General features: G+C 43.7%; 3 protein-coding genes and 1 non-coding gene across 12 annotated transcripts in view; 2 read left to right on the forward strand and 2 right to left on the reverse strand.

Moving 5' to 3' along the window:
- Positions 1–797: 797 nt before the first annotated feature.
- On the forward strand, positions 798–8,027 carry LOC135500372 (uncharacterized). Of its 5 annotated transcripts, none has more exons than XM_064791811.1 (2): positions 798–906; positions 6,376–8,027. In XM_064791811.1, exon 2 carries the CDS (start codon positions 6,416–6,418, stop codon positions 7,496–7,498), a length of 1,083 nt encoding a protein of 360 aa, XP_064647881.1. In that variant the 5' UTR covers positions 798–906; positions 6,376–6,415; the 3' UTR covers positions 7,499–8,027. The 5 variants fall into 5 exon arrangements, with proteins under 5 accessions (XP_064647881.1, XP_064647880.1, XP_064647879.1 ...); XM_064791810.1 differs by lacking the exon at positions 798–906 and adding an exon at positions 1,270–2,187; XM_064791809.1 differs by lacking the exon at positions 798–906 and adding an exon at positions 1,270–2,174.
- A 2,020-nt stretch (positions 8,028–10,047) lies between these two features.
- On the forward strand, positions 10,048–20,241 carry LOC135500899 (splicing factor 3B subunit 1-like). Of its 2 annotated transcripts, XM_064792618.1 has the most exons (17): positions 10,048–10,129; positions 10,457–10,632; positions 10,926–11,021; positions 11,262–11,379; positions 13,920–13,999; positions 14,258–14,678; positions 14,926–15,566; positions 15,734–16,102; positions 16,272–16,542; positions 16,713–17,005; positions 17,151–17,276; positions 17,368–17,589; positions 17,771–17,953; positions 18,156–18,334; positions 18,515–18,973; positions 19,186–19,402; positions 19,535–20,241. In XM_064792618.1, exons 1-17 carry the CDS (start codon positions 10,078–10,080, stop codon positions 19,691–19,693), a joined length of 4,062 nt encoding a protein of 1,353 aa, XP_064648688.1. In that variant the 5' UTR covers positions 10,048–10,077; the 3' UTR covers positions 19,694–20,241. The 2 variants fall into 2 exon arrangements, with proteins under 2 accessions (XP_064648688.1, XP_064648689.1); XM_064792619.1 differs by lacking the exons at positions 10,048–10,129; positions 10,457–10,632; positions 10,926–11,021; positions 11,262–11,379 and adding an exon at positions 11,441–12,946.
- Positions 20,242–21,786: 1,545 nt separating this feature from the next.
- LOC135500907 (U4 spliceosomal RNA) lies at positions 21,787–21,922 on the reverse strand. Its single transcript, XR_010449539.1, has one exon. It is a non-coding gene; the product is annotated as a U4 spliceosomal RNA (small nuclear RNA).
- A 421-nt stretch (positions 21,923–22,343) lies between these two features.
- LOC135500238 (DNA mismatch repair protein Mlh1-like) overlaps positions 22,344–26,856 on the reverse strand; it is a 65,592-nt gene continuing 61,079 nt past the window's right edge. For all 4 annotated transcript variants that reach the window (XM_064791547.1, XM_064791548.1, XM_064791549.1 and 1 more), the window contains exons 8-18: positions 26,553–26,665; positions 26,251–26,344; positions 25,962–26,115; positions 25,018–25,208; positions 24,678–24,796; positions 24,441–24,549; positions 23,911–23,974; positions 23,543–23,707; positions 23,134–23,226; positions 22,873–22,986; positions 22,344–22,537 (exon numbers count right to left, since the gene is read on the reverse strand). In XM_064791547.1, coding sequence (XP_064647617.1) covers positions 22,367–22,537; positions 22,873–22,986; positions 23,134–23,226; positions 23,543–23,707; positions 23,911–23,974; positions 24,441–24,549; positions 24,678–24,796; positions 25,018–25,208; positions 25,962–26,115; positions 26,251–26,344; positions 26,553–26,665 — 1,387 coding nt within the window. In that variant the 3' untranslated portion in view covers positions 22,344–22,366. The remainder of the gene's footprint in view (positions 22,538–22,872; positions 22,987–23,133; positions 23,227–23,542; positions 23,708–23,910; positions 23,975–24,440; positions 24,550–24,677; positions 24,797–25,017; positions 25,209–25,961; positions 26,116–26,250; positions 26,345–26,552; positions 26,666–26,856) is intronic.

Genomic DNA, 26,856 nt, shown 5'->3' on the forward strand with positions numbered 1-26,856 from the left:
TGCATTGGCAAGTGGCTGATCATCCGCGTCGGTGAGAGCACAGCAGCCTGCTTGCACCTTTTAAGGAGATGTTGCTCCTTTAATTGGCTCCTGTGGGCAGTATCACATTTCAGTATCGGCTCCCTTCGTCGCCCACAATGCGCTACCATGAATCATGCTCTAAGCCATCCAGCAACATCCTTTGAAACTGGATAGACCTCATTGTGAATCTGTGCGTGAGCCGACGCACTATACTTGGCTACATTTGTCCGTCAGTTATAATATTCTTATAGTGATAGTGCGAGGTGTGATACCAGGCTGATATGCTAGGAGCAGAAGTTGGTGGCTCGATCCACAGAATATTAGCAGGTGGATTCCCTCCCAACCTTTCGATTGTCAACCGTTTCTGCCTTCTTTAACACGGAAAGCCGAGAAACGGTGTTCTCTTTATCTTCTTGTCATTTAGTCCAAGCGCATGAAGCTGATATAACCAATTAGGAAAACTTACCCTTCCTACAGGTGTCGGACGGGTGTCAACTTTGAGGAAGCTCACACAGATGGCCTATACCAATTCGCTTGACTTGACATAAAGTTATTTGTGGTAATTCTTTGATGAGCTCATTGGCTTATTATCAAATCATTGATGATCAGTGTCAATGAAACGACTCGACAGAAAACACATTCACACAAAGGCCTTTCACAGACTTCTGTAGTAAAGTACACTGTATATAAAATGTAGGCCTAGGAGAAACCACAAAGGTTCACATGATATGGGACTATGGGACTGGTGCTATTTGCTGGATTTATCCCAGGCGGTTTCGGTCAATTTGTTGGATGTTCTTGCTTTGTCCACACAGCATAACTTATCTAGTCATTGCCGTCATATCACAGCGTTGTCCTCGTTGCCAGCGAAGTGAAGACTTGCCGGTAAGTGTTTGCATGCATAAGTTCTGTAAGTTATGGAACGCAGATGTGTGTGGTAAACCCTCCTTTTCAGCGTCTTCGCCAAAGGCTGCCTTGCCTGCTGCTTAGCTATCAAATTTCCCCCCTCAACTGCACTAGCGAAATCTTACTTGTGGTTGATATGAGCTCTGCAGGTGACGAGCACTCGTTCAAGAAGGTGGCCCCTTTCGAGAAAGTAAGAAAAAAACACAATGAAGCTAATGGAAATTGTGTGAAGATACCCAATTGCCAAAGCGGCGTTCACTACCCTGTTCTCGCGAACGCTGCATGGCGACATCCCGGCTCTCCCTCATCAACAGTGTCAGTTGACTCACTCGTGGCAAACCAGCAGGATCTATAAGTCTTCAATTTGATAGAACTGGTGTGAATTGCATTTCAGTTATGGAATAGATACCTGTGGATGTGGTTGTTCTGAAATATTTAAGGTAGACCCGTTTTCGCCTTGTGAAACTCCTGATGTCGACTTCGACTTGGTGTGGTTGCTCCTTAAGTTGTAGCAGAGAACAGAATTAATCTAAGTGTGTTTCTGTAGATCTTTCGGATAACCTGGCTATTGGATGACTCTATCAGTATTCACTAGACTTTCCGACACACATTTGACGACATAAAGAGAGTCTGAGGGATTCTGATTGGCCGACACAACCCGTGGAAATCCTAGTAAGCAGACGAAACTGACTTCACTTGTAATTTGTAATTTGTTGCTTGCATTTTGAATTGATCGATTGAACCAAGTACGGAACATCATTTCCTACAAATATATTTTCCTCTAGAATTCTCCTTTTAGATTTTCTCGTAGACTACATCAGTTGATTTCAAACAAGGCAAGCCATGCAATCAAATTGCTATTGGCAATGTTTGCATTAAGTATCATAGTTGGTTTCACAGAGTTATTAAAATCAATAGGTTAATCGTAGCTTTGCCATAACTTCGCGAGGAGGCAAATTGCTTTCTGGAGTGGGGAAGCCCCAACCCAAGTCGTCTCGTGAGAAGAGTTTATTTCTAATGGGAATGTGCAGATCAATTGGAACAAGTAGAGATTGGAATTACTTAGAAAGGCGGAGGTGGCTGCCGAGGATGTGTTAAGTGTAAATGACGGCGCCTAAGGAGGTAGTGTTGCCTGTGTGTACATTAACAAAAACTATTCAGTCAGAGTTTCGTATTTGTGGGTGATGCAGAGAATGGATAATCAGGAAGGCACAACCGAAGATGTGGATGAGGACGAATCACCGTAGGTAACTTAGTCCGGTAACTTTCGCCTTTTCTATTTTATTCTTCAGTTCTGTGATGTGTCCGTTTCGATGTCTTTTAGATTGGTCTAACTGAAATAATTATTTGCAAGAGGTCCCTGCTGGATGGGAGCCTGGGCGGGCGGGGAAGGCGTTCTGTTTGAGATACACCGTGTACATTATTTTGCAACATCCCAGCGGGCAAAACTATCTTAGCATGTACAACAATCATGTGAAAAAATTGAACACGAAACCATAGCAAAGATCCAGGGACTCGAGTTCTCGAGCGTATCAACCTGCTCTTTCTCCCGGGGATTATCTAACGTATCTTGTAAGTGAAGACGCTTGCTGGAGGTAAATACTTGTAAACCTTCTGAAGATAACTTGGAGAATTTACAACATATAGTCTTGATCGAAGTAAACAAAGGGAAGAGGAAATAACGTATTTGAATAAATGGCCACATTTTCATCATTTTCTCTCATAGGTTGCAACAGATTCCGGCAGCCATTATGTTAGACACACCCATTGCTTCCGCTGACGGTTAGTTCCGCCATAAAACACTGGGAACAGATCAGGATATGGAGACTGTCGCTCTCTGGGGACACGTGTCCTGTTCTGATTAGCCAATGCGATACGCAAGTCGAATAATGATAGCTTATGGATTCTGAATACAAGCGATATGAGATGTCCTTTAACTCTTTCCGGGCCCCCTCGGAAAAGGTATCGTTCTCAATTGCATAGTTACGAGTTAAGGTGTGGTTCTGAGGTAGTTGAAAGTTCTGGTCTACGATGTGGAGGCTCGAAGACCTATCTTTCAGTACATCAGAAATTAAACGCGCATAGTTGAATCCTTCACCTAGATAGTCTACCATAGGACACTTAAAATGTTCAACTGGCTTGGACCTATTTCAAGTCCAATGTTTCCGAGACAACCAATTCCCCAATCAAAATTCATTACTAAGGTCAACTGCCAGTCATCTGGACGACATCTCTGTATCTAAAATGCCGAATACAGTTATTCCAGTACGGGCCAGCCACCGAATTTCGCACGATATCAAAACTAATAGCATTGACCCCATTATGGGTTATTTTTGGTTTTGTTTTCTCACATCCCCAGGCTTCGATCTGCTGACACTAATTGGTGATCATAGCAAACCCCATGCACATAATTCCATGGAGCCTGCCCCGGAGATCACTTATGCCTCGCCTTCCATTAGTTAATAATTAACTCCATCATTCTTCCCCGAAGACAAAGTATTTAGAAAATGGATGCACTTTGTGAATATTGATGTTGGCTGACCCGACCAACAGCTGATGCATTGAGTGTTTCCTCTAACGCAGTTAAAATAATCGAAAGCGATTTCGTACAGATCAGTTTTTTGTCTCTGTGCCATTGCTTTGTTGGGTTTCTTTCCACACTGGCGAATTGCTCGTCATTGCACAATTCCTAATGGCATAAAAATATGTGTCGATAATTTTGGAGATTTTGGATATGAAGCTATGAATGTAAGTAGGAATTAGACAAACCCCTTCGTACCCATGGCACCCACCACATCTAAACATTGTCCTGCCCTTTCAACCACCTTATCGATCATGGTAGACCCGTCTATATGCTCCCCCCCCCCCCCCATCCCTCACCCCACACACCTTAGCCATGACTGGAATAGTCACAACATTATCCGCAGTTTCCCCTAATTCTTGATCGCATGATAACATAGAAATGGTGAAAACTGCTTTCCCCTGACTTTCGTCAGTTTCTTTGTCAGAGCACATTCACGTACATCCCCAAGCACAGCCCATCCCTGCGTTACTGCGCAAGTTCCCTCATTCTATGACCTCATTCCTAAACTCTCTCCAGGGACCATCAAAACAGTAAATTTCACCTCAATTTGAAAACCAAATTTACCAAATGAAATCGTAGACCACAAAGCTTTCAATTTGTGCGCACGCCGTAAAAGCCATTTCATTTGTTCCTGTCATCTTTTTACTCCCTCCCCAGAGTGCTGAAACCGTGCTCCGGCTAATGGAATCCCCGTGCTCACGTCAACAACGACCCACTCTAAATTTAAATTTACATCGTAATTGAATTCCACGCTACAGGTAAACTAATTCATTTTCATTCAATTAATGATGATATTAAATGTTCAATTAGCATATGCTGTTTAGCGGTGGATAGAATGATCAAGACATTCTGAATTATTTAAAATCTACTTTGACATGCAATTTCCTCCGTAAAAGGAATAACGAAAATGATAACTAACATAGTTGAAGTTACAGCTGGGGACTTCCGGCCTATAAGCTTACACTTATTCTCGAATATGATGACACCCGTTTCCTAGTTTGAAGAAATGGAATCCAGAAACGCTTAGATGCACCGAATACGACATGTCTGCAATGATTAAATCACGCAGTATAAACCGAATCAGATTCGATCAAAACCATGTGTTATTATATTACTTACATTTCGTTTAACGTTGTAAATAATTAAAAAGAAACCTGATAAACACGCTCAGACGCTGAATGTTCAATCCATGCTTCTTATACAGTACGTCTTGACAAGACTGTATATGTGGTTTACTGAAGTCGGTGGTGTACCAAAAGGGTCCACACAGTTAACATGAGTAACGCGAGAGAGATAACAGTTTCCAGAAATATTGGTAAGTAATGACTAACTGTCTTCCTAGAATCACACAATCGCTATGCTCAATGAAAGAAACCGTCCTCAAATCATGATTATTTGCAGTGTACAGTCTTTTGTAAAGTAAATTGACAAAGTTACTTCATCACACATTGATAAATATTCAGCGCTCACTGTCGTGGTAAATTAAGATATTGAGAAGAATTATCACGGCTTGGTCATAACCGTATATCACAGCTATCAGCGTTTTCAACAAGTATAGACTCGTGGTGATTCTTTTTCTTGAATAACTCACCCAAAGCACGACGTGATAGGTAGTTTAGATACCGGTCATCAATAGTCCTTAACGACTTCATTCTTTCTTAAGAAATGATAAATTTCTTATTTTTTGTGCGATCACGAAACGCCTGCTAGGGAATTCTGCATGTGTCCTGGAGAAAAGGGCCCACTGGGAGTAATAAAATGAGTATCTCATTGCATTTTAACCTAAGGACATTGATTTCTATAGCCATGCAACTTGATCCGTCAACGATCAATAGCGTAAGACGGAAAACACTGATTCCGCATTCGCCAAAAGTTATTATTCATGTGGAAGTAATCAGTCTGAAGAACGAAAACCACCCGATGTCTACTTTGAGCCAGACTCTACCTAAATGTCATGATATCAATTATCTCTTCGGAAGAAAGCGACTGACATGGCGAGTGTCAATTAAGAATATCTTCAGCAACTACATGTACGTTGAGTGTTCCCGAACAAGACACGACACGATTTTAAAAACGCTTAACATTAACCGCTAGCGCTGTTAGTCACAGAGCAAGCGGAATTAACATCAAAGGTCACCAAGCGCATCAGCAGGTAATTTAGCATTGTTAAATAACCGCTGAAGCCGAGCGTAGATTTGCTGGCGGCATAATGAATGCTCTCGTAGAATCAGTGCTCTTGTTGCAATGCACACATGTTTGATGATGGTACTAGTCTCAGAAGAAATTGCATGTTTGATTCATAAGCGCTAATGTCATGGAATTTAAGGAATCTCTCAATCTGGACCGTGTGTGCACAGAATCAGAGATTGATAATTGTATAGAACGTCGCTGACATATTGAATACGTTTACAGATGAGATACACCGTCTTCAGATCAAAGAAAATGTCGAAGACGTGACATGGGTTGAGTTGATGGAACATCTTTCTGGTGTTAGAAATATCATAAATACATGACTCCATAAATGGTCAGCTCCAATGAGATATATCGTCCTCAGGCACAATGAGATATATCGTCGACAGGCACAATGCCGACATTACATTTTATTTTCCTTTGCCGATTTAGGCCAGTCTACCCTACGAGAGCTTTTTCGTGGGAGTCGATGTTATCAAGATTTGCTAAATGTTGTTAGGTCCTCTGTTAACAGATGGGGTTTAGATATTTAAGACATCGTCCTGAACTCCGTAAGTCTGATGGTAAGGTATCATCGCCGGAAAAAACACGGTTGGTTGGCAGCAACTAGCACACAATTTTTCATGAAGCAAGCGAAGCAAATAATAACATTCAGCTTTTTCTTCTATTTCCAGTGTTGTTGAGCCAGTTACCGATGAAGACACCGATGCCCTCATGACCCGCACAGAAACAAACTCGGACCAAACGATGACGAAGTACAGAGACCTACAATATATATTCGTCCGCGGGATTCTCGTGTGCATATTGATATCATTTGCATTGATGGCGGCTCATATGAACGCGATGACAGACACCTATGAGGAGTATGTGCCCAATGCGCCACCGCCCTACCTCAAACCGAAATTCAGGAAACTAAATGCGAAACCTTTGGATGGAAAGTACTGCACTATTTATGGTGTGAGCAAAGAACTAGTGGCGCCAGAGTTCTCATGTACGGCTTTAAATGGAATCAGTGAAAGTGCCAACATCTGTATTCATTCGCCATGGTTGGATAAATATATCTCTAAAAAGGTTTTTGAGAGGGGGACTTTTGAGCCTCACTTGACTTTACCATTCCAGTACATCATGTCCGCCGACGACAGCTTGTCTTTGATCGACATTGGTGCTAATATCGGTGTCTATACTCTGTTCGCCGCCATGTTGGATCGCAAAGTGGTGGCAGTTGAGCCACTTTACGACAACATGGCGCGACTCCATAAAGCGATAAAATTAAATAAATATGAAGACAGAATAACGTTAGTCATGAACGCCGTCTCAAATGTACGAAAAGTTGTTAACTTAACGCGAGATTTTAATGAAAAGAATTACGGACATACCTATATCAAGGAAAAAAGCATGGCGGATGGCGTCGATTTCATGTCGCTACAGGAAGTGGATACGGTTTATTTAGACGATTTATTGGAAGTGATAGATTTCAAAAAAGCCATTTTGAAAATTGACATCGAAGGACAAGAAGTTAAAGCATTTACACACGCGAGCGAGTTGTTCAAAACTGTAGATATTCCTTATGTTTTCATGGAATGGAAGTGGATAAAAAACCTAAACCGTATTACTTTCTTGAAGAATTTCTTCTACACTCGCGGATATAAACCTTTCAATCGGCCGATAGGTGGCACGGAGTTAAAGGGTGATTCACTCAAGTGGCCTTTTAATGTGATATGGATAAGAAATGCCACCAAGTTACCTAAGAATATTGAAGACGCTTACAGTGATCCGAATGCAGCGGGTTGGTTTTAGTATAATTTGACGTCTGACCCAGGGCAGACGGCTGGACTAAAGCCATGAGGAGTGAGTCAAAGGTGGGTGATCCATCGGGGACTCAAGTCGATATACCAATATATCAACCAACGTGTAAGCTGTCCAGCTACGTTGACACAGTTTAGACTTGTCTGAGACAATGAGATATCTGGAGGTGTATTGAAATACATCTCAGTTCTTTAGATGTTACTCGTACAGACAATGCCACGCCATGTTGCCCTTGGGGATATGTTGTACGTTTCCAAGGAAATCTAGACTCATAACATTCCTCAATTTGTAGTCATATTGTTTAGTCGACACTGTTATGGTATGATGGTCGCCCAAGGGACGCTGATTATTCTCATTAATGACTAAAGCATCCATTAGGATCTGCAGCATTTTAAAAAGAAGCTTATATGGATTTGCGAGTGTAAGAGAAAAGACGCTCATTTACCACGCTACACGTTGTTTATGTTGTACATCAATCTTCATCACACGCTCCATCATTTTCTACATGTTGTAAGTAATAAACAAATGTTCTGAAAAACATTCTTCCTTTTCAATGCCTCCAACCCGAGGGACATAGAGTGATAGAATAAAGATTAGCAAATGCTTTTACTTCAATTTTGTACAGAAAGCCCTGGTGTAAATGTACGTGGAGTACAGCATTTACAACATGAAGTTCTTTATTCATATTACCTTAGAGTAACCAACCTATTGTGTTGAAAAACCCGCGAAGATATCATCAATGATGCAGCCTTCCCTGAGTGCACACTTTCGGAGACTTTTGTCCGAAGTTAGAGCCATGCGAACATGACATGCTTGGATTCATCTACCGTAAATGCTGTGCGGGCGGGGTCAATAAACTGGCGATGGTGTGTATGTCCTAAGGTAAAACCCGATAAGATCGCTTCCCTGAGAGTCGCCTTGCCGTTCATGGCTCCACCGATTCTATAGTCCTATCGGAAACCAATGATATACCTTGAAGCGAGAAGTAAATGGATCAAATTCGACACGGATATTCATCACGACAGTTTCATATATCCGGAAGGTGTTCACTCTTTCGCGCCCAGACAATCCTTGCATTTCGATAATAATTTTGCTTGGACAAGTCCTTGGTCTAAGCACTTCCGACTGTCATCCCACAGTCCCAGAGCAAAATCATTAAGGCCATCGCAGTATTTTGTCTGTCTTCTGTCATGGTACAGGCAACTGCAATTGCGATTGGTGAAATCCCAATATCTTTCTGTCTGTGGGATGTCGAAACAATCAAGCTCTGCCAGCTGCTTATCTATTCAGATTGTGAAGGCCTTGACACAACCTAAAAACTCTGCAACAACTACCCTCTTCCAGCTGGTTAACTGGTCAGGTTCGAAAGACCTTGACACAACTTAAAAATTACACCAAGGTTACCACTAATGTACTTTGGAGACGACAGGACAGCCTACGTAACAACCAACCTCTTCCAGCTGGTTATCTGGTCAGGTTGGAAAGACATTGACACAACCTTCAAAGGGTCCTTTAGCTGTATAAGACAACATTACACTTGCGTTCTACATGGGTGATACAAGACAACTAATTTGGTTGTACCATGGTAATCATCTCACAAGGACGGACAATGGAACAACCAACATCTGTCAGCTGGTTATCTGATCTCACGAGACTGGTTGTACCGGCAATATCTACCTGACAACTCTTTAAGAACAGCTGGAGTACTACTTGGGACCACAGTCATCTTAGAAGACTGGTGAATCCTCCCAAAGTCCTTTCTCTCATGAAGAACGTGCCACCAAAAATACATCAATAAAGCCAGGTCAGGACCAGGCTTGGCCCAGGGTGGCTCACTGCATGACCATGGGCAGCCAGGTGTGGGCCAGGTCACAATTTTCCTAAGAGTGGAGACAAGGCCCACCCAGTAGAAACATGGTGCACTATGTTGGTAGGTCAAACAGAGTACGCAAAGTAAAGGGGCATGGCACATCCAAGGCAACATGGTGAGCTACGAAGGGGAGGGCACATCCAGAAGAGATATGGTGCACTGCTGTCTCATTGCATTTGCAAGAACGTCTTTAAAAAAATGCATTTGGAATTCACCAGTTTGTTTGTATAAGAAATACATATACTAACATACAGCAAGTCAAGAAAGAAAAATGCGCCATATTTTGTATAACCTACGTGTTTAAGATGCAGGCAGATTGTCTTATTTTAATTTTCGGCACCACACCATTGTTTGATTCACTCAAGTACAAATCCCGGGTATTTTTCCTTAGTGCTACATCATAATTTTCAAGGTTGTTTCACTGGAGATGACTACCATTGCACCCTGGTGGAAGTCTCCGGAGAAACTTGACCCCCAGAGTGTTGGTGTCAGAAAATGATCTGGCGTACCATGAAAAACTCTGACTGGCCTTCAATTGGGGACCTTTGGCCAGCCCGGCCTGTGTGTGACCAGGCATACTATCCGTGTTCCAGATTAACTGGCACGTGGCCCAACCGCACTTGGGCCAACCATGGCCCGTATGAACACAAACGAGCTGGGTAATCTCCCGAACGAGAGCCGAAGCACCTGCGCGAGAGTGATGCGCGAAGACGTCGGCAGAACGAACAAAATGGCGGCGACTACGCACGAAGGTAGATTTCTAAATATTTTTGCTATTATTGCCTTTATAAACGGCATGTTCTTCTTTGATCATGTATCCTCCATAATCTTTAGAATGTTTAGTACCTAATGGCTCCAGTGTTTAATCATAGTATGTCCTACGAACTGTTATTCGGGGATGTTATTGTATTGTGAAAAAATGCTGCATACATCCATACACATGCATACAATACATACGCATACAATACATACATGTATAGTCGGCATACATAGCTAGGCCTACATGCATACATACATGCATACTTGTACACATGCATAGGCTATTGATTCATTCTGACATACTACTTGCCTATTTTCAGAAATCGAACAGCAGGTTCAGGCCATTCAAGCAAAAAAGGCCAACTTGACTGGCCGAGATGAGAGTGAGAAAGTTGGGCTTGGGATGGAGGGCCACTTCGACACTGACATCTACAGTGGCAAACAGAGCAAGTTCGCTGGCTATGTTACATCCATCGCACCCAATGAAGATCAATTTGTAAGTATTGTTTTGTTGACGTATCCTTTGTTCTGGTAATGTTCATCCCGCACACTTTGCCTGTGATGGTACCTTTACTCTCAGCCAGCCTGATTGGTTGAGTCTTGAGAGGCCAGACTTGGATTAAATTCATGGATTACACAGAGAAAGTTCCAAGTTCAAACTGTGAGTCACTTGAGAATTTCTCATGCAGGATTGTACCAATAAAGACCAGCTGATAGAAGTACCTTACCAATGATTGATTGGTCGTTTTGATCATTTGTATTGATATCTTCTGTAAACCTGTTCTCCAGGATGATGATGAAGTTCACGACATTCACCAGTATGGGAAGAAGACGCATCACACAGCCCCGCTAAATCTCTTGAATGACTTGACACAAGCAGAAAAGGTATGTCATTCTTTCCAATTAATTTGTGCACTGTTGCAACAAGCATTGGTCTCGTAGGTTAATATGCTTAAATAGCAGACGGAAGGGAAACTCAAGAGGATTTATTTATTGGTTTTGTTGTTAAAACTGATAAAAATGCTGGGCTGTTCAAGAGACATTTCAAAGTTTTTGAAAAAAACACGATTTTGCTTTGAAACCTTTGATGATAGTTTGCATAATTTTTCCTCTCTTCTTCTTCAGGAATATGACCCTCTGGCTGAGCGCCGTATCCCGCGGATCGCCGACCGGGAGGATGAGTACCGGGCGATGCGACGCCGGATGATAATATCTCCGGCGAGGATGGATCCCTTTGCAGAAGGTACAGACATTCATGATAACATTCCTTTGAATTCTTGTTTGTTTATTGTTTTGAGGTGATAGTGTATGATTTTAGCGCGAATGCGAGTGTGGTTATCATTTGTTATTTAAGTCACATTTATGCTAAAATATGTTTTTGCAAAGTTTGATATTTTTGTGTCAGCAAGTACATAACACTACATGATGATGTAAAATCATGCTACACAAAAGATGAGATTCAGAATTCGTCCCTACCAAAACGAAAGATTTGTACTGGTGGTGTTGTGAGATGAGTCTGGTGATTGTGATAGGAGGTGATGTGGACCGCCCCAAGCCACTGAACCAACCGCTCCAGCAATTGCCGGCCCTCGCCCAAAACTCATCAGGATTACGGGTCCAATGTCCCTTGGTTCGGTTATACATTCAATGATTCATTGCTGATGGTCAGTTCAGTTGGCTAATTACAACTAAGGGTATAAAGTAAAGCAAAAATGAGGGGATTGGTTATGTAAAGATTTAGTTTTGGCAGTTGTTGTCTCAAAGTCAAATGGCCCTGAATGAAAAAGCAGAAGTCCATCTTGCCTCCTGCATGTCTGTGAAAACCTTAGACAAATTTTTACGAGAAGCAAACAAATTACTGATAACATAGTTCGATGGATGATCTGGGACCACTCAGATCAGAGGAGAACATGATGAAGCTGACTTTAATGCGTCTGTAACAGACCAATATAGGCCATTAGGGATGGGTAGGAGTGTCGGCGGGAGGTACGACCAAGATGTTTAAACCCAAAAGACAAACCAATACTAATCTGAATCTTTTCTTTCCCCTAGCAGCACCGTTCACGATCTGAGCGACTCAGCATGCCTGCTGACATCACGGAGAGGCCATTTTACATAGGATAACTTGTCGTTTTGCCACTTGGGGGCATTCTCATACTGATGTGACACTTTAAATGAAAATGAAGAATTGCCATTGGTGAAATCTGAAATATTTTGTGATTGCCTATGAAAATGGGAAGCCCCTTGATCTTTATCTAAATGTTGGTGATGAACATCGATACAACTTCCTTGATTCAAGATAAAGATTCTACGAAATGAATCTTGAGACTTTTTTAAATGATGGAAACCATGAATCTATCTTGTCCCCATCTGTGGATGTTGTTGTCCATTCAGAGCAAAGATACCTCAGCAACCTCCTCTTTCTATAGTCAAGGCATGCTCCTGGAATGCAGGGCTAGCAGAATTGATTGAGCTCTCGTAAGAAAGCCAAGTGGCTTTACACTCACATCGCAGACTTCTACCAACAGTCCGTGTCATACGCTGTACGCCCAGAGCCAGAATTGATAACTAGGGTGGCTCTATATTTTGTGAGCTGAACAAATCATTAATACAAAAAAATGGCCGTCGGTAGCAAGGTTGCGACCCCTGCCCCGGTAGCATGCCTTTCTCCGTGTGAGTGTGTGTGTGTGTCTGGCTACAATCAAAACTATATTATCTGAGCTAATTTCTAGGTTGCCAAATTGACATATCGTAAGATGTGTTAGCGTTGAGGAGATGTCGGGAGAGAAGACACTACACACATGGGATAGGTAAAGATATCAGAGGCCCCTTGAAGGCAAACTGAGAATTTTAAACCTGGGCGTAATGATTAAGAAGCCATGCATGTTCTGTTCTCTGTTCATCATACCTGGGGCCAAGGTTCAATCCGTTTATAGTCATTGGTCCTTTTTAACTGACTGGAACACATATTATCGCAAGAAACTCTTCCATGGAGGCCTTGGCAGACCACATGTGACACATCGTCAGCCTGAGTTAAAATAGTTGATGATCAAAATGACAATATGCTATGGCAGGAAAATGATATTGACAAGGGATAATGTTGGTATAGAACAGAGCACTCATGGTCAGATAATGAACTTGTTTATGACCCGAAATGGAAGGTGTTTACGGACTTGCAGAAATTTGATAATGAAATGTGGAACAGGTCCGAATTCCTGAAGTGAATATTTGTGATTGGTATTTGTACCTCTTGGTGCCACTTCACTGACACTGAGGAATCCAGTGTACCAGTGAGTTGGTTGAGGGGTACTGTATCACCAGTTATTTTAACACATGTTAGCTTGTTAATCAAGGCAGCTCTTGGTACTGTTGCATTGCCACAGAGATATCCAGTGTACTTAAAGCAATGGTTGAGAGTTGCTGAGACAGGCTAAACAGCAGTGAAGTTCTAGACTTCTGGTCCAGGTCAGGCCTGTGATACTTATGATTCTCTTTCTTTGTGGCAGAATTTCCAAAGACGAGTGCATTGTAGTGGTGATATTTGCTCGTTCTTCCATTTTGGGTCGATCAGATTTCAATATTGGTGAAGAAAAGCCCAGAATAACGTTAAAAAAGCCCCCTTCATGCATGCCATGAAAATTTTATATAATTCTCATAAATTACTGATGATGTTTTAAAGATAAAAATCACCTGACTTTTTGCGTATACTCTGAAAATTCTAGAACATATTTTATCGCTCTGAATTGTCACGCTTGGTCGTGACACTTTTTTGTGTCATTTTAGGAGGCAAGACGCCAGATCCGAGGAATCAAGATCGTACATTTGTCGACATCATGATGGATCGGGCCCTTGATGATAAACAGGTAACTTCAAATTAGGACAGTACTGTGCCTTCATCCAAAACAAGCTTTCACCACTAGTTCTGTCTTCATCCGGTATGATGGAGGCAGATTTGGTACCGAAAGTTGATATCTGGTCATAACAGTTATCAGATGTCATCTTCTCTGTCTTCCTAACTTTAAATTTGACTGTAACTTGGATGAATAGACGACATGTTTCATTGATGTGCTTTGTCTTACTTAGATTGGCATAAGTAAAACCTGCTTAATAATGTTTTGCAGAAAGCCTACCGACAACAGATGGCAGAAAAGGCCAAGTCTGGAGACTTGAAGGTTATCAACGGATCAAAGGAAGCCGAGGCAAAACCCTCCAAAAGGCGGCGCTGGGATCAAGCAGCCGACGACACACCAACAGAAAAGAAGAAGAAATCCTCATCGTCATCATCAAGTTGGGATGCGGCAGAGGCTGGCACACCTTCACAGAATCGCTGGGATGAAACGCCCGGTCGAGCGAAAGGTAGCGAAACGCCGGGTGCCACTCCTGGAGCTAGTACGAGGATGTGGGAGACAACGCCAGGGCATGCTACGCCTGGTGCAGTCACCCCCGGGCGTGGAGATACCCCTGGACATGCCACACCTGGTCATCAGGGCACCCCCAGTGCCAGGAGGAACCGATGGGATGAGACACCAAAGACAGAACGAGGTTAGTAGAAGTAGTAGTATCCCTACAAAAAGAGCATTCCGTGATCATTCTCAAGGTTACATGTAGAAGGAAATGCATTGGGAATCATTCATTTGAATAATCCACGATTTGTCATTGCTGTTCTTGCACTGAATGTATTTTGAATTAACTGAGATTTGTGCCATGAAAAAGATGCTAAAAGTCAAATATAAGATATCCTGTAGCAGTTAACTGTTTCGTATATTTGTGTTGATTCTTATTTCTTCAGAGACCCCTGGTCATGGCAGCGGATGGGCCGAGACACCTCGCACAGATCGTGTCGGTGGTGGAGATCTTATTGAAAGTACACCAACCCCCAGCGCCAGCAAGCGCCGCTCCCGATGGGATGAAACACCAGTGGCATCATCTGGCGGCAATGCAACACCAGGATCAATGACTCCAGGTGGTATGACCCCTGGCGGTCTCACTCCTGGTGGGTTGACTCCCGGAGGTCTGACGCCGGGCGGCATGACTCCGACAGGATTGACCCCAAGCGGCACCACACCAGCTGGCGCTAAAGCAATGGGCATGGCCACACCGACCCCTGGTCACCTGATGAGCATGACGCCTGAACAGATGCAGGCATACACGTGGCAGCGAGAAATCGACGAACGAAACCGCCCACTCTCAGATGAAGAGTTGGACCAAATGTTCCCACCTGGGTACAAGGTTCTTCAGCCGCCACAAGGTTACGTTCCAATTCGTACGCCTGCACGCCGTCTCACTGCGACTCCAACCCCAATGGCTGGGACACCTGTGGGATTCCGCATGCAGACCCCGGATAACAAGGTGCAGATTGTGGACATGCAGCCGAAGGGTAACCTCCCTATGATGAAGCCAGATGATATGCAGTATTTTGATAAACTACTGGTGAGTGAAACTAAGTAATAATTCCCATGTTGACACGGAAGCCAATGCAAAAATGCTTTTCTACCAATGTTCATTTAAAAATTGGGGTTTTGTGGGGATATCATGACTTTTGCCATTTTAGAAACTGTCTTCTTGGTCTTGAATTTGTTTCTCAAATACCACTCCAGGTCGATGTGGATGAAGAGAGCCTCTCCCCTGAGGAGCAAAAGGAGAGAAAGATCATGAAACTTCTCCTGAAAATCAAGAACGGTACACCACCAATGAGAAAGGCGGCTCTGAGACAGATCACCGACAAGGCTCGGGAATTCGGAGCTGGGCCACTTTTCAACCAGATTCTGCCCTTGTTGATGTCGCCGACCTTGGAAGACCAGGAGCGCCATCTCTTGGTGAAAGTTATTGACAGGATCCTGTATAAGTTGGACGACTTGGTGCGACCGTACGTGCATAAGATTCTTGTCGTGATTGAGCCGTTGTTGATTGATGAAGATTACTACGCTCGTGTCGAGGGCCGGGAAATCATCTCCAACTTGGCAAAGGTAACTATAGTCTAAGATGATTTAGCTGTCAGGAAGTCCTTTTCTCTGTTGTTGCTTTCAGCCATACAGGGGCAAAGCTTAGATAAGAATTGTGGTTTAAAATACATATCATGATGATGCCACATGTCCTTTGTTTTTGTCGCTCATGATTCTCTGTCGTCTCTTTCAGGCTGCAGGTCTGGCCACCATGATCTCCACCATGCGACCTGATATTGACAACATGGATGAGTACGTGCGTAACACAACAGCTCGTGCCTTTGCCGTGGTTGCATCAGCCCTGGGTATCCCATCGCTCCTACCATTCTTGAAGGCCGTGTGTAAGAGTAAGAAGTCGTGGCAGGCTCGTCATACCGGTATCAAGATCGTACAACAGATCGCAATCCTCATGGGTTGTGCTATCCTGCCGCATTTGAAGAACTTGGTGGAGATCATTGAACACGGTAGGTTTATTCTTGTCTGATGAAAGACTTTGGTGTATGATCAAACTACTGATCTGTTAAGCAATTTGGAATATTCGATTCATCGCACTTCGTGTCTAAACCAGCAATTGAACAGCGTGCTGTAGATTTGGTCCAGCAAAACATCCTACAAAAGTCCTCATACATTTCAGGCCTCGTTGACGAACAGCAGAAAGTGCGTACCATCACTGCCCTTGCCTTGGCCGCGCTTGCCGAAGCCGCCACTCCTTATGGTATCGAGTCCTTTGACAGCGTCCTGAAGCCTCTGTGGCGCGGTATCCGTCAGCATCGTGGTAAAGGTCTCGCCGCGTTCTTGAAGGCCATTGGTTACCTCATCCCGCTCATGGATGCCGAGTATGCCAATTACTATACTCGAGAGGTGATGTTGATCTTGGTAAGGGAGTTCCAGTCGCCTGATGAAGAGATGAAGAAAATTGTGTTGAAGGTATGTGTTTGCACAAATGGTTTCCCAGATTTGCTAGCTATGATTTCAAAATAAGCAACTGCAGTTCCATCATCATGACTCAGCTACCCAACTTGGACGTGCCAAGGTATATGATGATTGACTCGAAGCTTCTCATGTCTTGCAGGTGGTGAAGCAGTGCTGTGCCACTGATGGTGTGGAGCCGCAGTACATCAAGGATGAGATCTTGCCACCCTTCTTCAAGCATTTCTGGAACCAGAGGATGGCTCTCGACAGGAGGAACTACAGACAAGTGAGTTTTCTTATTCCTAGGAAGGGGATTTGTCTTTGTGAATGGCAGTTGTAGATCCTAAAGCTATTATGTTCTCAATAATCATTTTCAGCTTGTGGACACGACCGTGGAGATCGCCAACAAGGTCGGCGCAGCAGAAATCATCAACCGCATCGTTGACGACTTGAAAGACGAGGCAGAGCAGTACCGTAAGATGGTGATGGAGACGATTGAGAAGGTGATGAGTAATCTGGGTGCGGCGGATATCGACTCCCGGCTCGAGGAACAGTTGATTGACGGCATTCTGTATGCATTCCAGGAACAGACAACAGAGGTAGGCAAGATCTCAATGTGTTTTTCAGTGTACGAATTGCAGTTCTGTTTCCGAGGCGTACATTCGCCGTAAACTCGTAGCTCTCCAGAGTGCTTCTTGTGCAGCCCACGCGTGCTGCGTCTTTTTCAATGCCTCCCTTTCCAGGTTATTCTGTCTAACTGGTGTCACCTCTCTGTTACAGGATGTCGTCATGTTGAATGGTTTTGGCATGGTTGTGAATGCGCTGAGTAAACGAGTCAAGCCCTACCTGCCCCAGATCTGTGGTACCATCCTGTGGCGATTGAACAACAAGTCGGCAAAAGTGCGTCAGCAGGCTGCTGACCTCATATCAAAGATTGCTGTTGTCATGAAGACGTGCCAGGAGGTAAGCTAAAGCTCGCTCTCTTCCAAGTGTACTCCATTCAAAAGTTCATGAAAACAATTGGTTTCGTTCACAAATCCGGGACAACCAGCAATGACAACAATGGTGTATATTATCTACATGGAACAGTGAACACTCCTATTCCTGATTAAATCGATATTGTTTCTTCACGAAAATCCTAATGGCTCATATTTTGTTGTTCCAGGAGAAACTGATGGGTCACTTGGGTGTCGTACTCTATGAGTACCTTGGAGAGGAGTACCCAGAGGTACTCGGCAGCATTCTGGGCGCTCTCAAGGCGATTGTGAACGTGATCGGTATGACCAAGATGACACCACCCATCAAAGATCTCTTACCGCGGCTCACTCCCATCCTCAAAAACAGGTCAGTTGGAAATTTTTCAGCAAAGTATTGTTGGTGTTTTATGTCAGACGTGGGCCATCAAAGTGAGTGCGAAAGTCTGGAACTTTGTGAGCTCATGTCACAGCTGAGACTTCTGATAGAATTCATCCTTGTCCAATGCGTTCTTTAATTCTGTCTTCTAGTCTCAATTCTCTATTCCAGGCACGAGAAAGTCCAAGAGAATTGCATTGACTTGGTTGGCAGGATCGCCGATCGTGGATCAGAATTCGTCTCCGCTAGAGAGTGGATGAGGATCTGTTTTGAATTGTTAGAACTCTTGAAAGCACACAAGAAAGCCATCAGGAGAGCCACTGTCAATACGTTCGGTTACATCGCCAAGGCTATTGGTCCACACGATGTCTTGGCCACACTTCTCAATAACTTGAAAGTCCAGGAACGACAGAATCGTGTCTGTACGACCGTTGCCATAGCTATTGTCGCCGAAACGTGCTCACCGTTCACAGTGTTGCCTGGACTCATGAACGAGTATCGTGTGCCCGAGCTGAATGTTCAAAATGGTGTTCTGAAGTCTTTATCGTTTATGTTTGAATATATCGGTGAAATGGGGAAGGATTATATCTATGCGGTGACACCACTTCTCGAGGATGCTCTCATGGACAGGTGAGTGTTTTACATACTTGCAATAGGTGCTGTCAATTGATTGCCTCTTAGTCTTAGTAAATTAGAATAATGATCTTCATGTTCATACTCAAAGATCTGGGAGATACTCGAGGAAGTTGCTGCCATGCAAGTTCTTGGCAACTGCAATATGATCTGTTTAGATCATGAGTAAAATTGACCTGGAACCCAATTGTTCAATTCTATCTTTCCAGAGACCTTGTACATCGACAGACTGCCATGGCAGCCATCCAGCATATTGCCCTCGGTGTTTACGGCTTCGGCTGCGAGGATGCCCTCGTCCATTTATTAAATTACGTCTGGCCGAATATATTCGAGACGTCACCTCATGTTGTCCAAGCTTTCATGGGAGCGGTGGAAGGCATCCGAGTCGGCCTTGGACCAAACAAACTTTTACAATATGCTTTGCAGGTAAGTATTTAGAAGTTCTGTGGGGCTATCACTGGGTCTTGGTGGTATGACCATTTCAACTGTAAAGTACCTAATCGAACCATTTGTCTGATCACATTCTCTGTCTAATCGCATGTCTCCTCCTCTTTCCAGGGTCTCTTTCACCCGGCAAGAAAAGTGCGGGACGTGTACTGGAAGGTGTACAACACGATATACATTGGTGCACAAGACGCGATGGTCCCGTCATATCCGCGCATCGCAAACGACGAGAAAAATTCATACATCCGATACGAACTGGACTATGTTATTTAGTGAAGGTCGATGTGACATTGTAAATACGTGTATTGGTCGTTTCATGGACTTTCAAAGAAGGTTTACAAGAGTGTCTTTAGCCAAAGGTATCTGAAAGAAACAAAAAAAAAGCCAGCAGAATCGAAATAAGCATTTCTCTGTACTTAATAGGTAAGATTACCTTGGCTGATTTCATTCAGCCTTCAACATAGATTCACTGAGATGCATTTCCCTGTGTAAACTACTGATCAACACGGTTGTGAATGTTACTCCAGCTCTTCAAGTCTTGTGTTCAAAGACCAGCTGTGTGGGAGTGCAATCCCTTTGTTTAACTCTGTAATTAGACTGATGGCTTTATCAGTATATCACGTAGTCACCTTAAGTTGGCTGTAAATACTGTCAGGTGTACTTACCTTACCTCAGAAGCCATCCTGCAGAATGTTGTTTACATGTATCGTATAATTGTTCCCCAATACACACACATTCTGTATCACATTTTGGCCCTCATTCTATGTATCCCTGGTTCAGAAGTCCTGTGTCGAGAAAATAAACATGCATAAAAAGACCAATTGCAAGTTGTTCCATTTTTTGGGTTATGGCTGTGACCCTCCTGCCTTGGGAGACTATCTTGCTATGCACCCGAAGACTGGCATAACCTGGCCATTGAGACTGCCCAAATTGCCTTCTTGAAGGAACTCCACGTCAGGAGTAGCTCTGGGACAACATCAGGACCCTTCTGCCTTAGGAGTCTATCTTGCTATGCACCCGAAGACTGGCATAACTTGGCCATTGAGACTGCCCAAATTGCCTTCTTGAAGGAACTCCACGTCAGGAGTAGCTCTGGGACAACATCAGGACCCTTCTGCCTTAGGAGTCTATCTTGCTATGCACCCGAAGACTGGCACAACCTGGCCATTGAGACTGCCCAAATTGCCTTCTTGAAGGAACTCCACGTCAGGAGTAGCTCTGGGGCAACATCAGGACCCTTCTGCCTTAGGAGTCTATCTTGCTATGCACCTGAAGACTGGCACAACCTGGCCATTGAGACTGCCCAAATTGCCTTCTTGAAGGAACGCCACGTCAGGAGTAGCTCTTGTCCCTAGGACATCAGGACCCTCCTGCTTTGGTTCCTCCTCACCGTGGTCATGAAGACAGGCCAAAGCACCCTACTTCGGTTGTCCATGCAAGTCTCGTAGAGTAGCTCGTGTACATCGGACAGCATCAGGACCCTTCTACCTTTGATGAGACTTCTATCTCACTGTGCTCTTGAAGGCTGAAGTTCCCTACTTGGGTAGAGGCTGGACGTAGCAGCTCATTGTGACTGTTGCCCGTCTCACAGTGTTAGCAAGATGGTGGAGCTTCCAGGACCAAAGCCTATGTAGTCTAATCTCTCACGGTGTCAGCAAGACGGTTGAGCTGCCAGGGCTACCTCATCTCTCTCATCGTATTGACAAGACGGTAGAAATGATAGGGCCGATTATTTACCCTTGGCGTCACAGTCTCGACTATCGCATCATTTTCGTCATGCAGTGGAGCTGCCAGGTCAGATTCGTGTATTGGCAAGACAGTCGGACTGCAAGGCCCGATTCATTCTGTGAACAGGTTTGATCTCTCTCACAGTGTTGAAAAGTCGTCGGAGTGTAAAGGCCTGTTTTGATCTTGATAGTGGCAGACAGACTCATCGCTCGCACAGTGTTGGCAAGACGCTGGCTCAGGTCACCCACGTTCCATTTGCTCTGCTTGTGACCGACTCATCTCTCGCACCACGTTGGCAAGACAGTGGGTCCGCAAGGTCAAAATCGTTTTGGTTGTGGCTGCCTCATCACTCCCATCGTGGGTCGAGATGTCAGGACTGCAGTAGTGTAGCCTACTTGCAACTGTCTGAGCTATCCGGGGGAGCTACCTGGACTAACCCATCTCTCTCGCCGTGTTGTCAAGACAGTGGAGCTGCCAGAGCTGATTATTTACCGAGGGTGTTACTGTTAAATGATAGACATGACTATGGTAGTCTTCAGCAATGATTTCTTGCACTGCAGAGAGATCTGGGACTTCTCCACACCCTAGCTCCTCAATCATTCTTGCAAGTCATGATGCTAATATTAGTTCATAATCTGCCCCCGTAGGAGCCTGAAAAAATTGCAGAGCCGCCCGTGAAGGCGTCAATGCGGGGTATTGGGTATAGTTTTCAACTAGCAATAACCGCGCCTCGGATAAACCTCATTGGCTACGGTACCGCCACTGCGCAAAGCTACCGGGTACACGGCAGCTGAGGAAGTAGTTCACAACAATTTGGATTACTCCCGTGGTTTTACAAGAATCTAGGTTGTACCATTAAGGTCTGCTTTAAAAATAAAAAATCCCTTATACTTCAATATGCTTAACATAGTAATATTTGTAAGTGTGTAGGGGATGATGCCATGTGAAAATACAGTGAATTGGGTTGTGAATAACCGAGTTGTTCTATCTTTAATCAAATGAGCATATAGCCAACGTTCGGCAGCCAGTGCTAGTGCAGTCACAGGTTTCTGGTGATCTTCAGAAGTTGACAGTCAACAGTCCTTTACACACAGCAGGGGGCATCATAGTTCTTTGGGCGACATACATAATAACCCACACGCACCACGTATGGCAGAGTTGGTTGGTATCCCAATTGTTTGGGAGTCTGGACGTCAGCAAAGAAACTACTGGGAGCCCTTAACATCGTTCGAAAACCTTATACAAGTCGGGCAAATTTGCAACTTGAAGAATATTGGCGTTGTCTGCAAATCTCTTCGGTGGAAGAAGTGTTTTTCGAAATGCTGGGTAGATGACGTGCTCGTTTGTCCACTTCCAGTTCACATCACTTGTTGGTTCACTCATACTCGACTGAAATATCGGAGGAAGATTTGATGAGTTTTTGTTTGCATAACCCAGGTTCTTATTGGCCTACATCTTGTCCAATACAAGTGCCACCTTCATCATCTAAAATAGAAAGCGAAGCCCATTGCCGTCGCCGAGGCATAATATCAGTAATGCACACACTTACAAATTGGCTGATCTAGTGCTCCAGTATATTTGATAGAGGGCCTCCATGAAAAGAACTTGCTTGTTGGCAAGTTTGCAGGCTGAAATCCCGCTGTCCCCGTTTTTTCCGTAAACAATCCCCAGTGCTGCAGATAACTGAGCTTCATCACTCGAGGCAGCATAGACCCATGACCCACCTCTTGACTGTCCTGAGAATCCGAACTCGGGAATAGATCCGTCTTAATGGCGTAGAAATCGCTCATCTCACGACAAATTGTCTCGAAGCACTCCTGCTCAGAGTCCCAGTTGACCTGGAACATGGATTCAGTCGATAATTGGGACACAATCAAAGTAAGGACATGCTGTAGACCACACTGGTCCTATCAAACACAATGCAGTCGACATGATATTGGAGTGGTCTAGCTAGTTCGGAGGCCAACCTGAGCACCAATACCCACCTCAGAGGCCAACCTCAGCACCAACATGGGAATGCCCTCCATCTGTGGTAAATAGTTCTCGAGGAGTAGAGGCAGGGTGCGAAGATTTCCATCCTGAAAAAGGAGACAATTCAACATAAGAATGTGTCACTACCAACAGTTGAAAACCCGACAACACTTCATAGGATAGAATTCTTCATGAACATTGTCCTGTGGTATTAGAATCACCTGTGGCCCTTTGAAATATAGCCTTGAGATTTCTCCAAGGTCTAGCATCTCACCTGTTAGGTCTGTGTTCATGTCTCCATGTGAAACTATGGCTACATGTAGACAAGGATATTCCGTAATTGTCACAACCTGGAGATGGTCACAACCATCTGTCGCAACCTGTGGGAAACACCACAAAACACTATGTCACATGATGACATACCTCATCAACTTGAAGTGAAAAATAGTCATCCAACATGTCTGCTTTTGCGGTGAGAAACTTGACGATATATTTAGCTAGGTCCTCTTTAGGCCCATCTGCCTCACTCCAACCGCTCTCATCGCTGTCAAGGGCAAGCATGGCAAGGTCATAGATTGGCGCTGGTTCCTGAGCAAAGAAAGAACTAGGTCATGAAGGAGTCAATGTCACCATTCCAGCCAGGCCTTGTTTAACATTTCACAAATTAGTGTAGCGTGGTTGTTACTGGCCTCACAGTTGATCATACCTCTGGGTATCTTTTCATTGCACAATAACATCATTTGTTAGTAAATCGTTCTTGGATAATGAGGGAGGCACATTAACAAACTTACAGATAGTCGTAGAACTCCGAAGTTTCCGAAGTCATAGACCATGATCTGGTAGAAGAGTTCTTTGCTGTAAAAGGGATGAAACGGTTTGAGTTACTTGGAAGTGTATGCACTGTAAAAGGGATGAAACGGTTTGAGTTACTTGGAAGTGCATGCACTGTAAAAGGGATGAAACGGTTTGAGTTACTTGGAAGTGTATGCACTGTAAAAGGGATGAAACGGTTTGAGTTACTTGGAAGTGTATGCACTGTAAAAGGGATGAAACGGTTTGAGTTACTTGGAAGTGTATGCACTGTAAAAGGGATGAAACGGTTTGAGTTACTTGAAGTGTATGCACAGTCGACCTTCTTATGTAATCGATGTTGACTGTTCATTGGGCGTGTCTGAATTGAGTGGTATACCCAAGCAGCAAGCTGGAGAAGTCCTGGCCATCTGGATCCTACATCTAGGACCAGCTTCATGATGAGCAGGCCAACTTACAACAGATGGGAGAATTCGACCAGAATGTATGTTTTGAAGCAAGATGGGCGTACCTTAGATTGGTTGTGTTGGCCAGGAAGAGCTTTGTCTGGTGCTGGATAAGGGTGTGGGTCTGGTTCACACAGCCAACAAACGTATGCTGTTTAAAGATGTCTCTCAGTCCTAGAAAACAGAAAATAAGATACAACCATTAAGAATACTGAACGTTCGACCATGTTTTTGATGCAAATATATCGTTCTTAATCGTATTCCATATGGCTATACAATCAAAGTATAAAGTTTTACTTTACCTGAATGCACGTCATCGCACACAAGTTTCTGAAGATTGAGTAAGCTTCGCAGTTTCATTTCACGCCTCTTCGGACCACTGGATGTGGTTGAGGGGGGCAAATCACTGCTTTGTCCTTTCCTGTGAGAAGGAAGGCATAAAGATGACAGTAAGGACCAAGAGTGAAAAAAATAATTGAGCAAAAGATCGAAGTGCACCATATGCACCATACAGACGACTTTTTAAACAAGTTTTCGAGAGGTGATGAAAGTAAAAGGTCCTCTGGAAACGGCCTTCCTTACCCCCGTTATATCTGCATCTATTGCTCATAGGCAATTATGAACGATATAATAATTTCTTACTTCACTTCTCCATTGTCTATCTCCATTGGTTCATCTTGTTTTTCTTTCGATGTCGATGGTTTGATAAATGCATCAAGTTTCTGGTCCCGGCTGTCTGTCCGTACCATGTGGTGAGGGGCAGACGACTGGTCCTTGGCGGTTTTCCCGACGGAGCTATCGGATACAGAGACAGTAGCACCGGGGAGAAGGGCCTGGAAGGAAGGAACGGATTGTCGGCGCTATTTCGGAGATTTCAGAGCTATGCCTTCGGAGCATTCTGCATCCTAAGCAGCTGGGCAAGGATCCCCATTTTGCAACTTCTCACCAATCGACTCTCATCATGAAGTCATGTCAGTCATAGCTAGATTTACGAGTTGCCCCTACCATCCCGAGAGAAATTTCCACAGAATCTGTTGCCAAGAGGACAAGAAAGCCGCCACCCTGACTGACCCTGTCATCTCAGTTCAGGGCTGTATTGTGTCACAAGGAAAACAAGACTCCAGATAAACTACACTTTCATTGATAACCCCAGCCCCAGTTCAGAGGAGGCAATGACGAAGAGAGACATCTTTCAAGAAATTCGCCATTCAAAGTAAAATGAATGTGTTAGCTTAAGATGAGATGACCTGAAAGTCATTTATTATCAAAATAAACCAACTCAATTGACAAGATGAACCAGTCTGATTGTGACTCCAGGCAACTGTGACAATTATACTGGAATCGATCAATTCACAGAACTATTGAGTTACGAGAAGAAACGCTGAAGAAGATTATGGTACAGAAAAAGATTCATCACACAATAGGGCAGTTTCAGCAACTATTCAGCTCGGCTTTGAACATTTGGAAGTGACTTAGAGGTTTGTCATAGTCAGTGAACATTCTTTCTACAGGAACTCAGCAATGTACATAACTGCCAACCCTTATCATCGTGAGAGACTGCAACCTTAAAGAATAGAAATTTCTACCTGAGCAAAATACGTCCTTGACTCATTTGCGCCAAGAAGTTTCGATTCGATGACTTTCTGTACCGACTCGATTATGGCGTCCTCATGGAGGAAGTGGACCTCATGTTTCGTTGGGTGAATATTAACGTCCACGTTCTGTGGCGCAATCTCAAGACTGAAAATGAAATCAATCATAAATTTGGAACTGACTGATGATGAACAGTTTTCTAAGTCCAAATAGGTTTTTTTTTATGGCTGGTTGCCTCTGACCTCATCAATATTCAAATGTCATTTCTCTTTTTAGCCTTACCTCAAATACATAAAGGGGTGCATATTCTTAGGTAAATATGCTGCATAAACGGTCTCAATGGCTTTCCGGAGTGCTGAAGAGTCGACCAAGCGATCTGCAAAAAAATTGCGGCACAATCTTCGGTACTCCACAGAACTAAATAGTTTTCTGACAAGGTCATCTTTGGATATACAATGATTTGTAGCACTAGGTTATGAGTTCTGGCCATAAAATATGGATGAAACTGAGATTAAAGGAGGATTAAATTGAAATTTCGGGGGAAACATGAAAACCAGTTGTGCCTGTTCATCTAATCTACTCACGATTGATAAAAAGCAGCAAGACACATTTCTTGACGGAGTAGTTGGCATTTGAGACGAATCCCTTTAACTTGAAACACAGCTTAGTGTCTTCGTGTTCTACCTCCAGCAGCTCTCTGCAAGACAAACAACATGAATTATGCGGCCTTATCGGCGGTGAATATCAGCTTAAAGGGTTCAAAAGCAGCAGCCAGAAATGACGTCACAAAAGATTTGAAGTAATCTTATAAATATATTGTAACATACTAATAATGTCCAAGTTGATGCCCAGTTTCTAACGCCATATCATTAATTCATCTTGAGTCTT

Source organism: Lineus longissimus, chromosome 16, assembly GCF_910592395.1.
Source record: "Lineus longissimus chromosome 16, tnLinLong1.2, whole genome shotgun sequence".
NCBI lineage: Eukaryota > Metazoa > Nemertea > Pilidiophora > Heteronemertea > Lineidae > Lineus > Lineus longissimus.

What these genes read in the sequence shown, in the direction of transcription:
- LOC135500372 (XM_064791808.1), top strand. Translation starts at nt 2,112, where the DNA reads ATGCAGAGAATGGATAATCAGGAAGGCACAACCGAAGATGTGGATGAG. An exon ending in GTGGATGAGGACGAATCACC is followed by an intron (nt 2,171 to 6,375) that starts GTAGGTAACTTA and finishes TTCTATTTCCAG; the next exon opens with TGTTGTTGAGCCAGTTACCG.
- LOC135500899 (XM_064792618.1), top strand. Translation starts at nt 10,078, where the DNA reads ATGCGCGAAGACGTCGGCAGAACGAACAAAATGGCGGCGACTACGCAC. An exon ending in GGGCCCTTGATGATAAACAG is followed by an intron (nt 14,000 to 14,257) that starts GTAACTTCAAAT and finishes AATGTTTTGCAG; the next exon opens with AAAGCCTACCGACAACAGAT. An exon ending in TGAAGAAAATTGTGTTGAAG is followed by an intron (nt 17,006 to 17,150) that starts GTATGTGTTTGC and finishes CATGTCTTGCAG; the next exon opens with GTGGTGAAGCAGTGCTGTGC.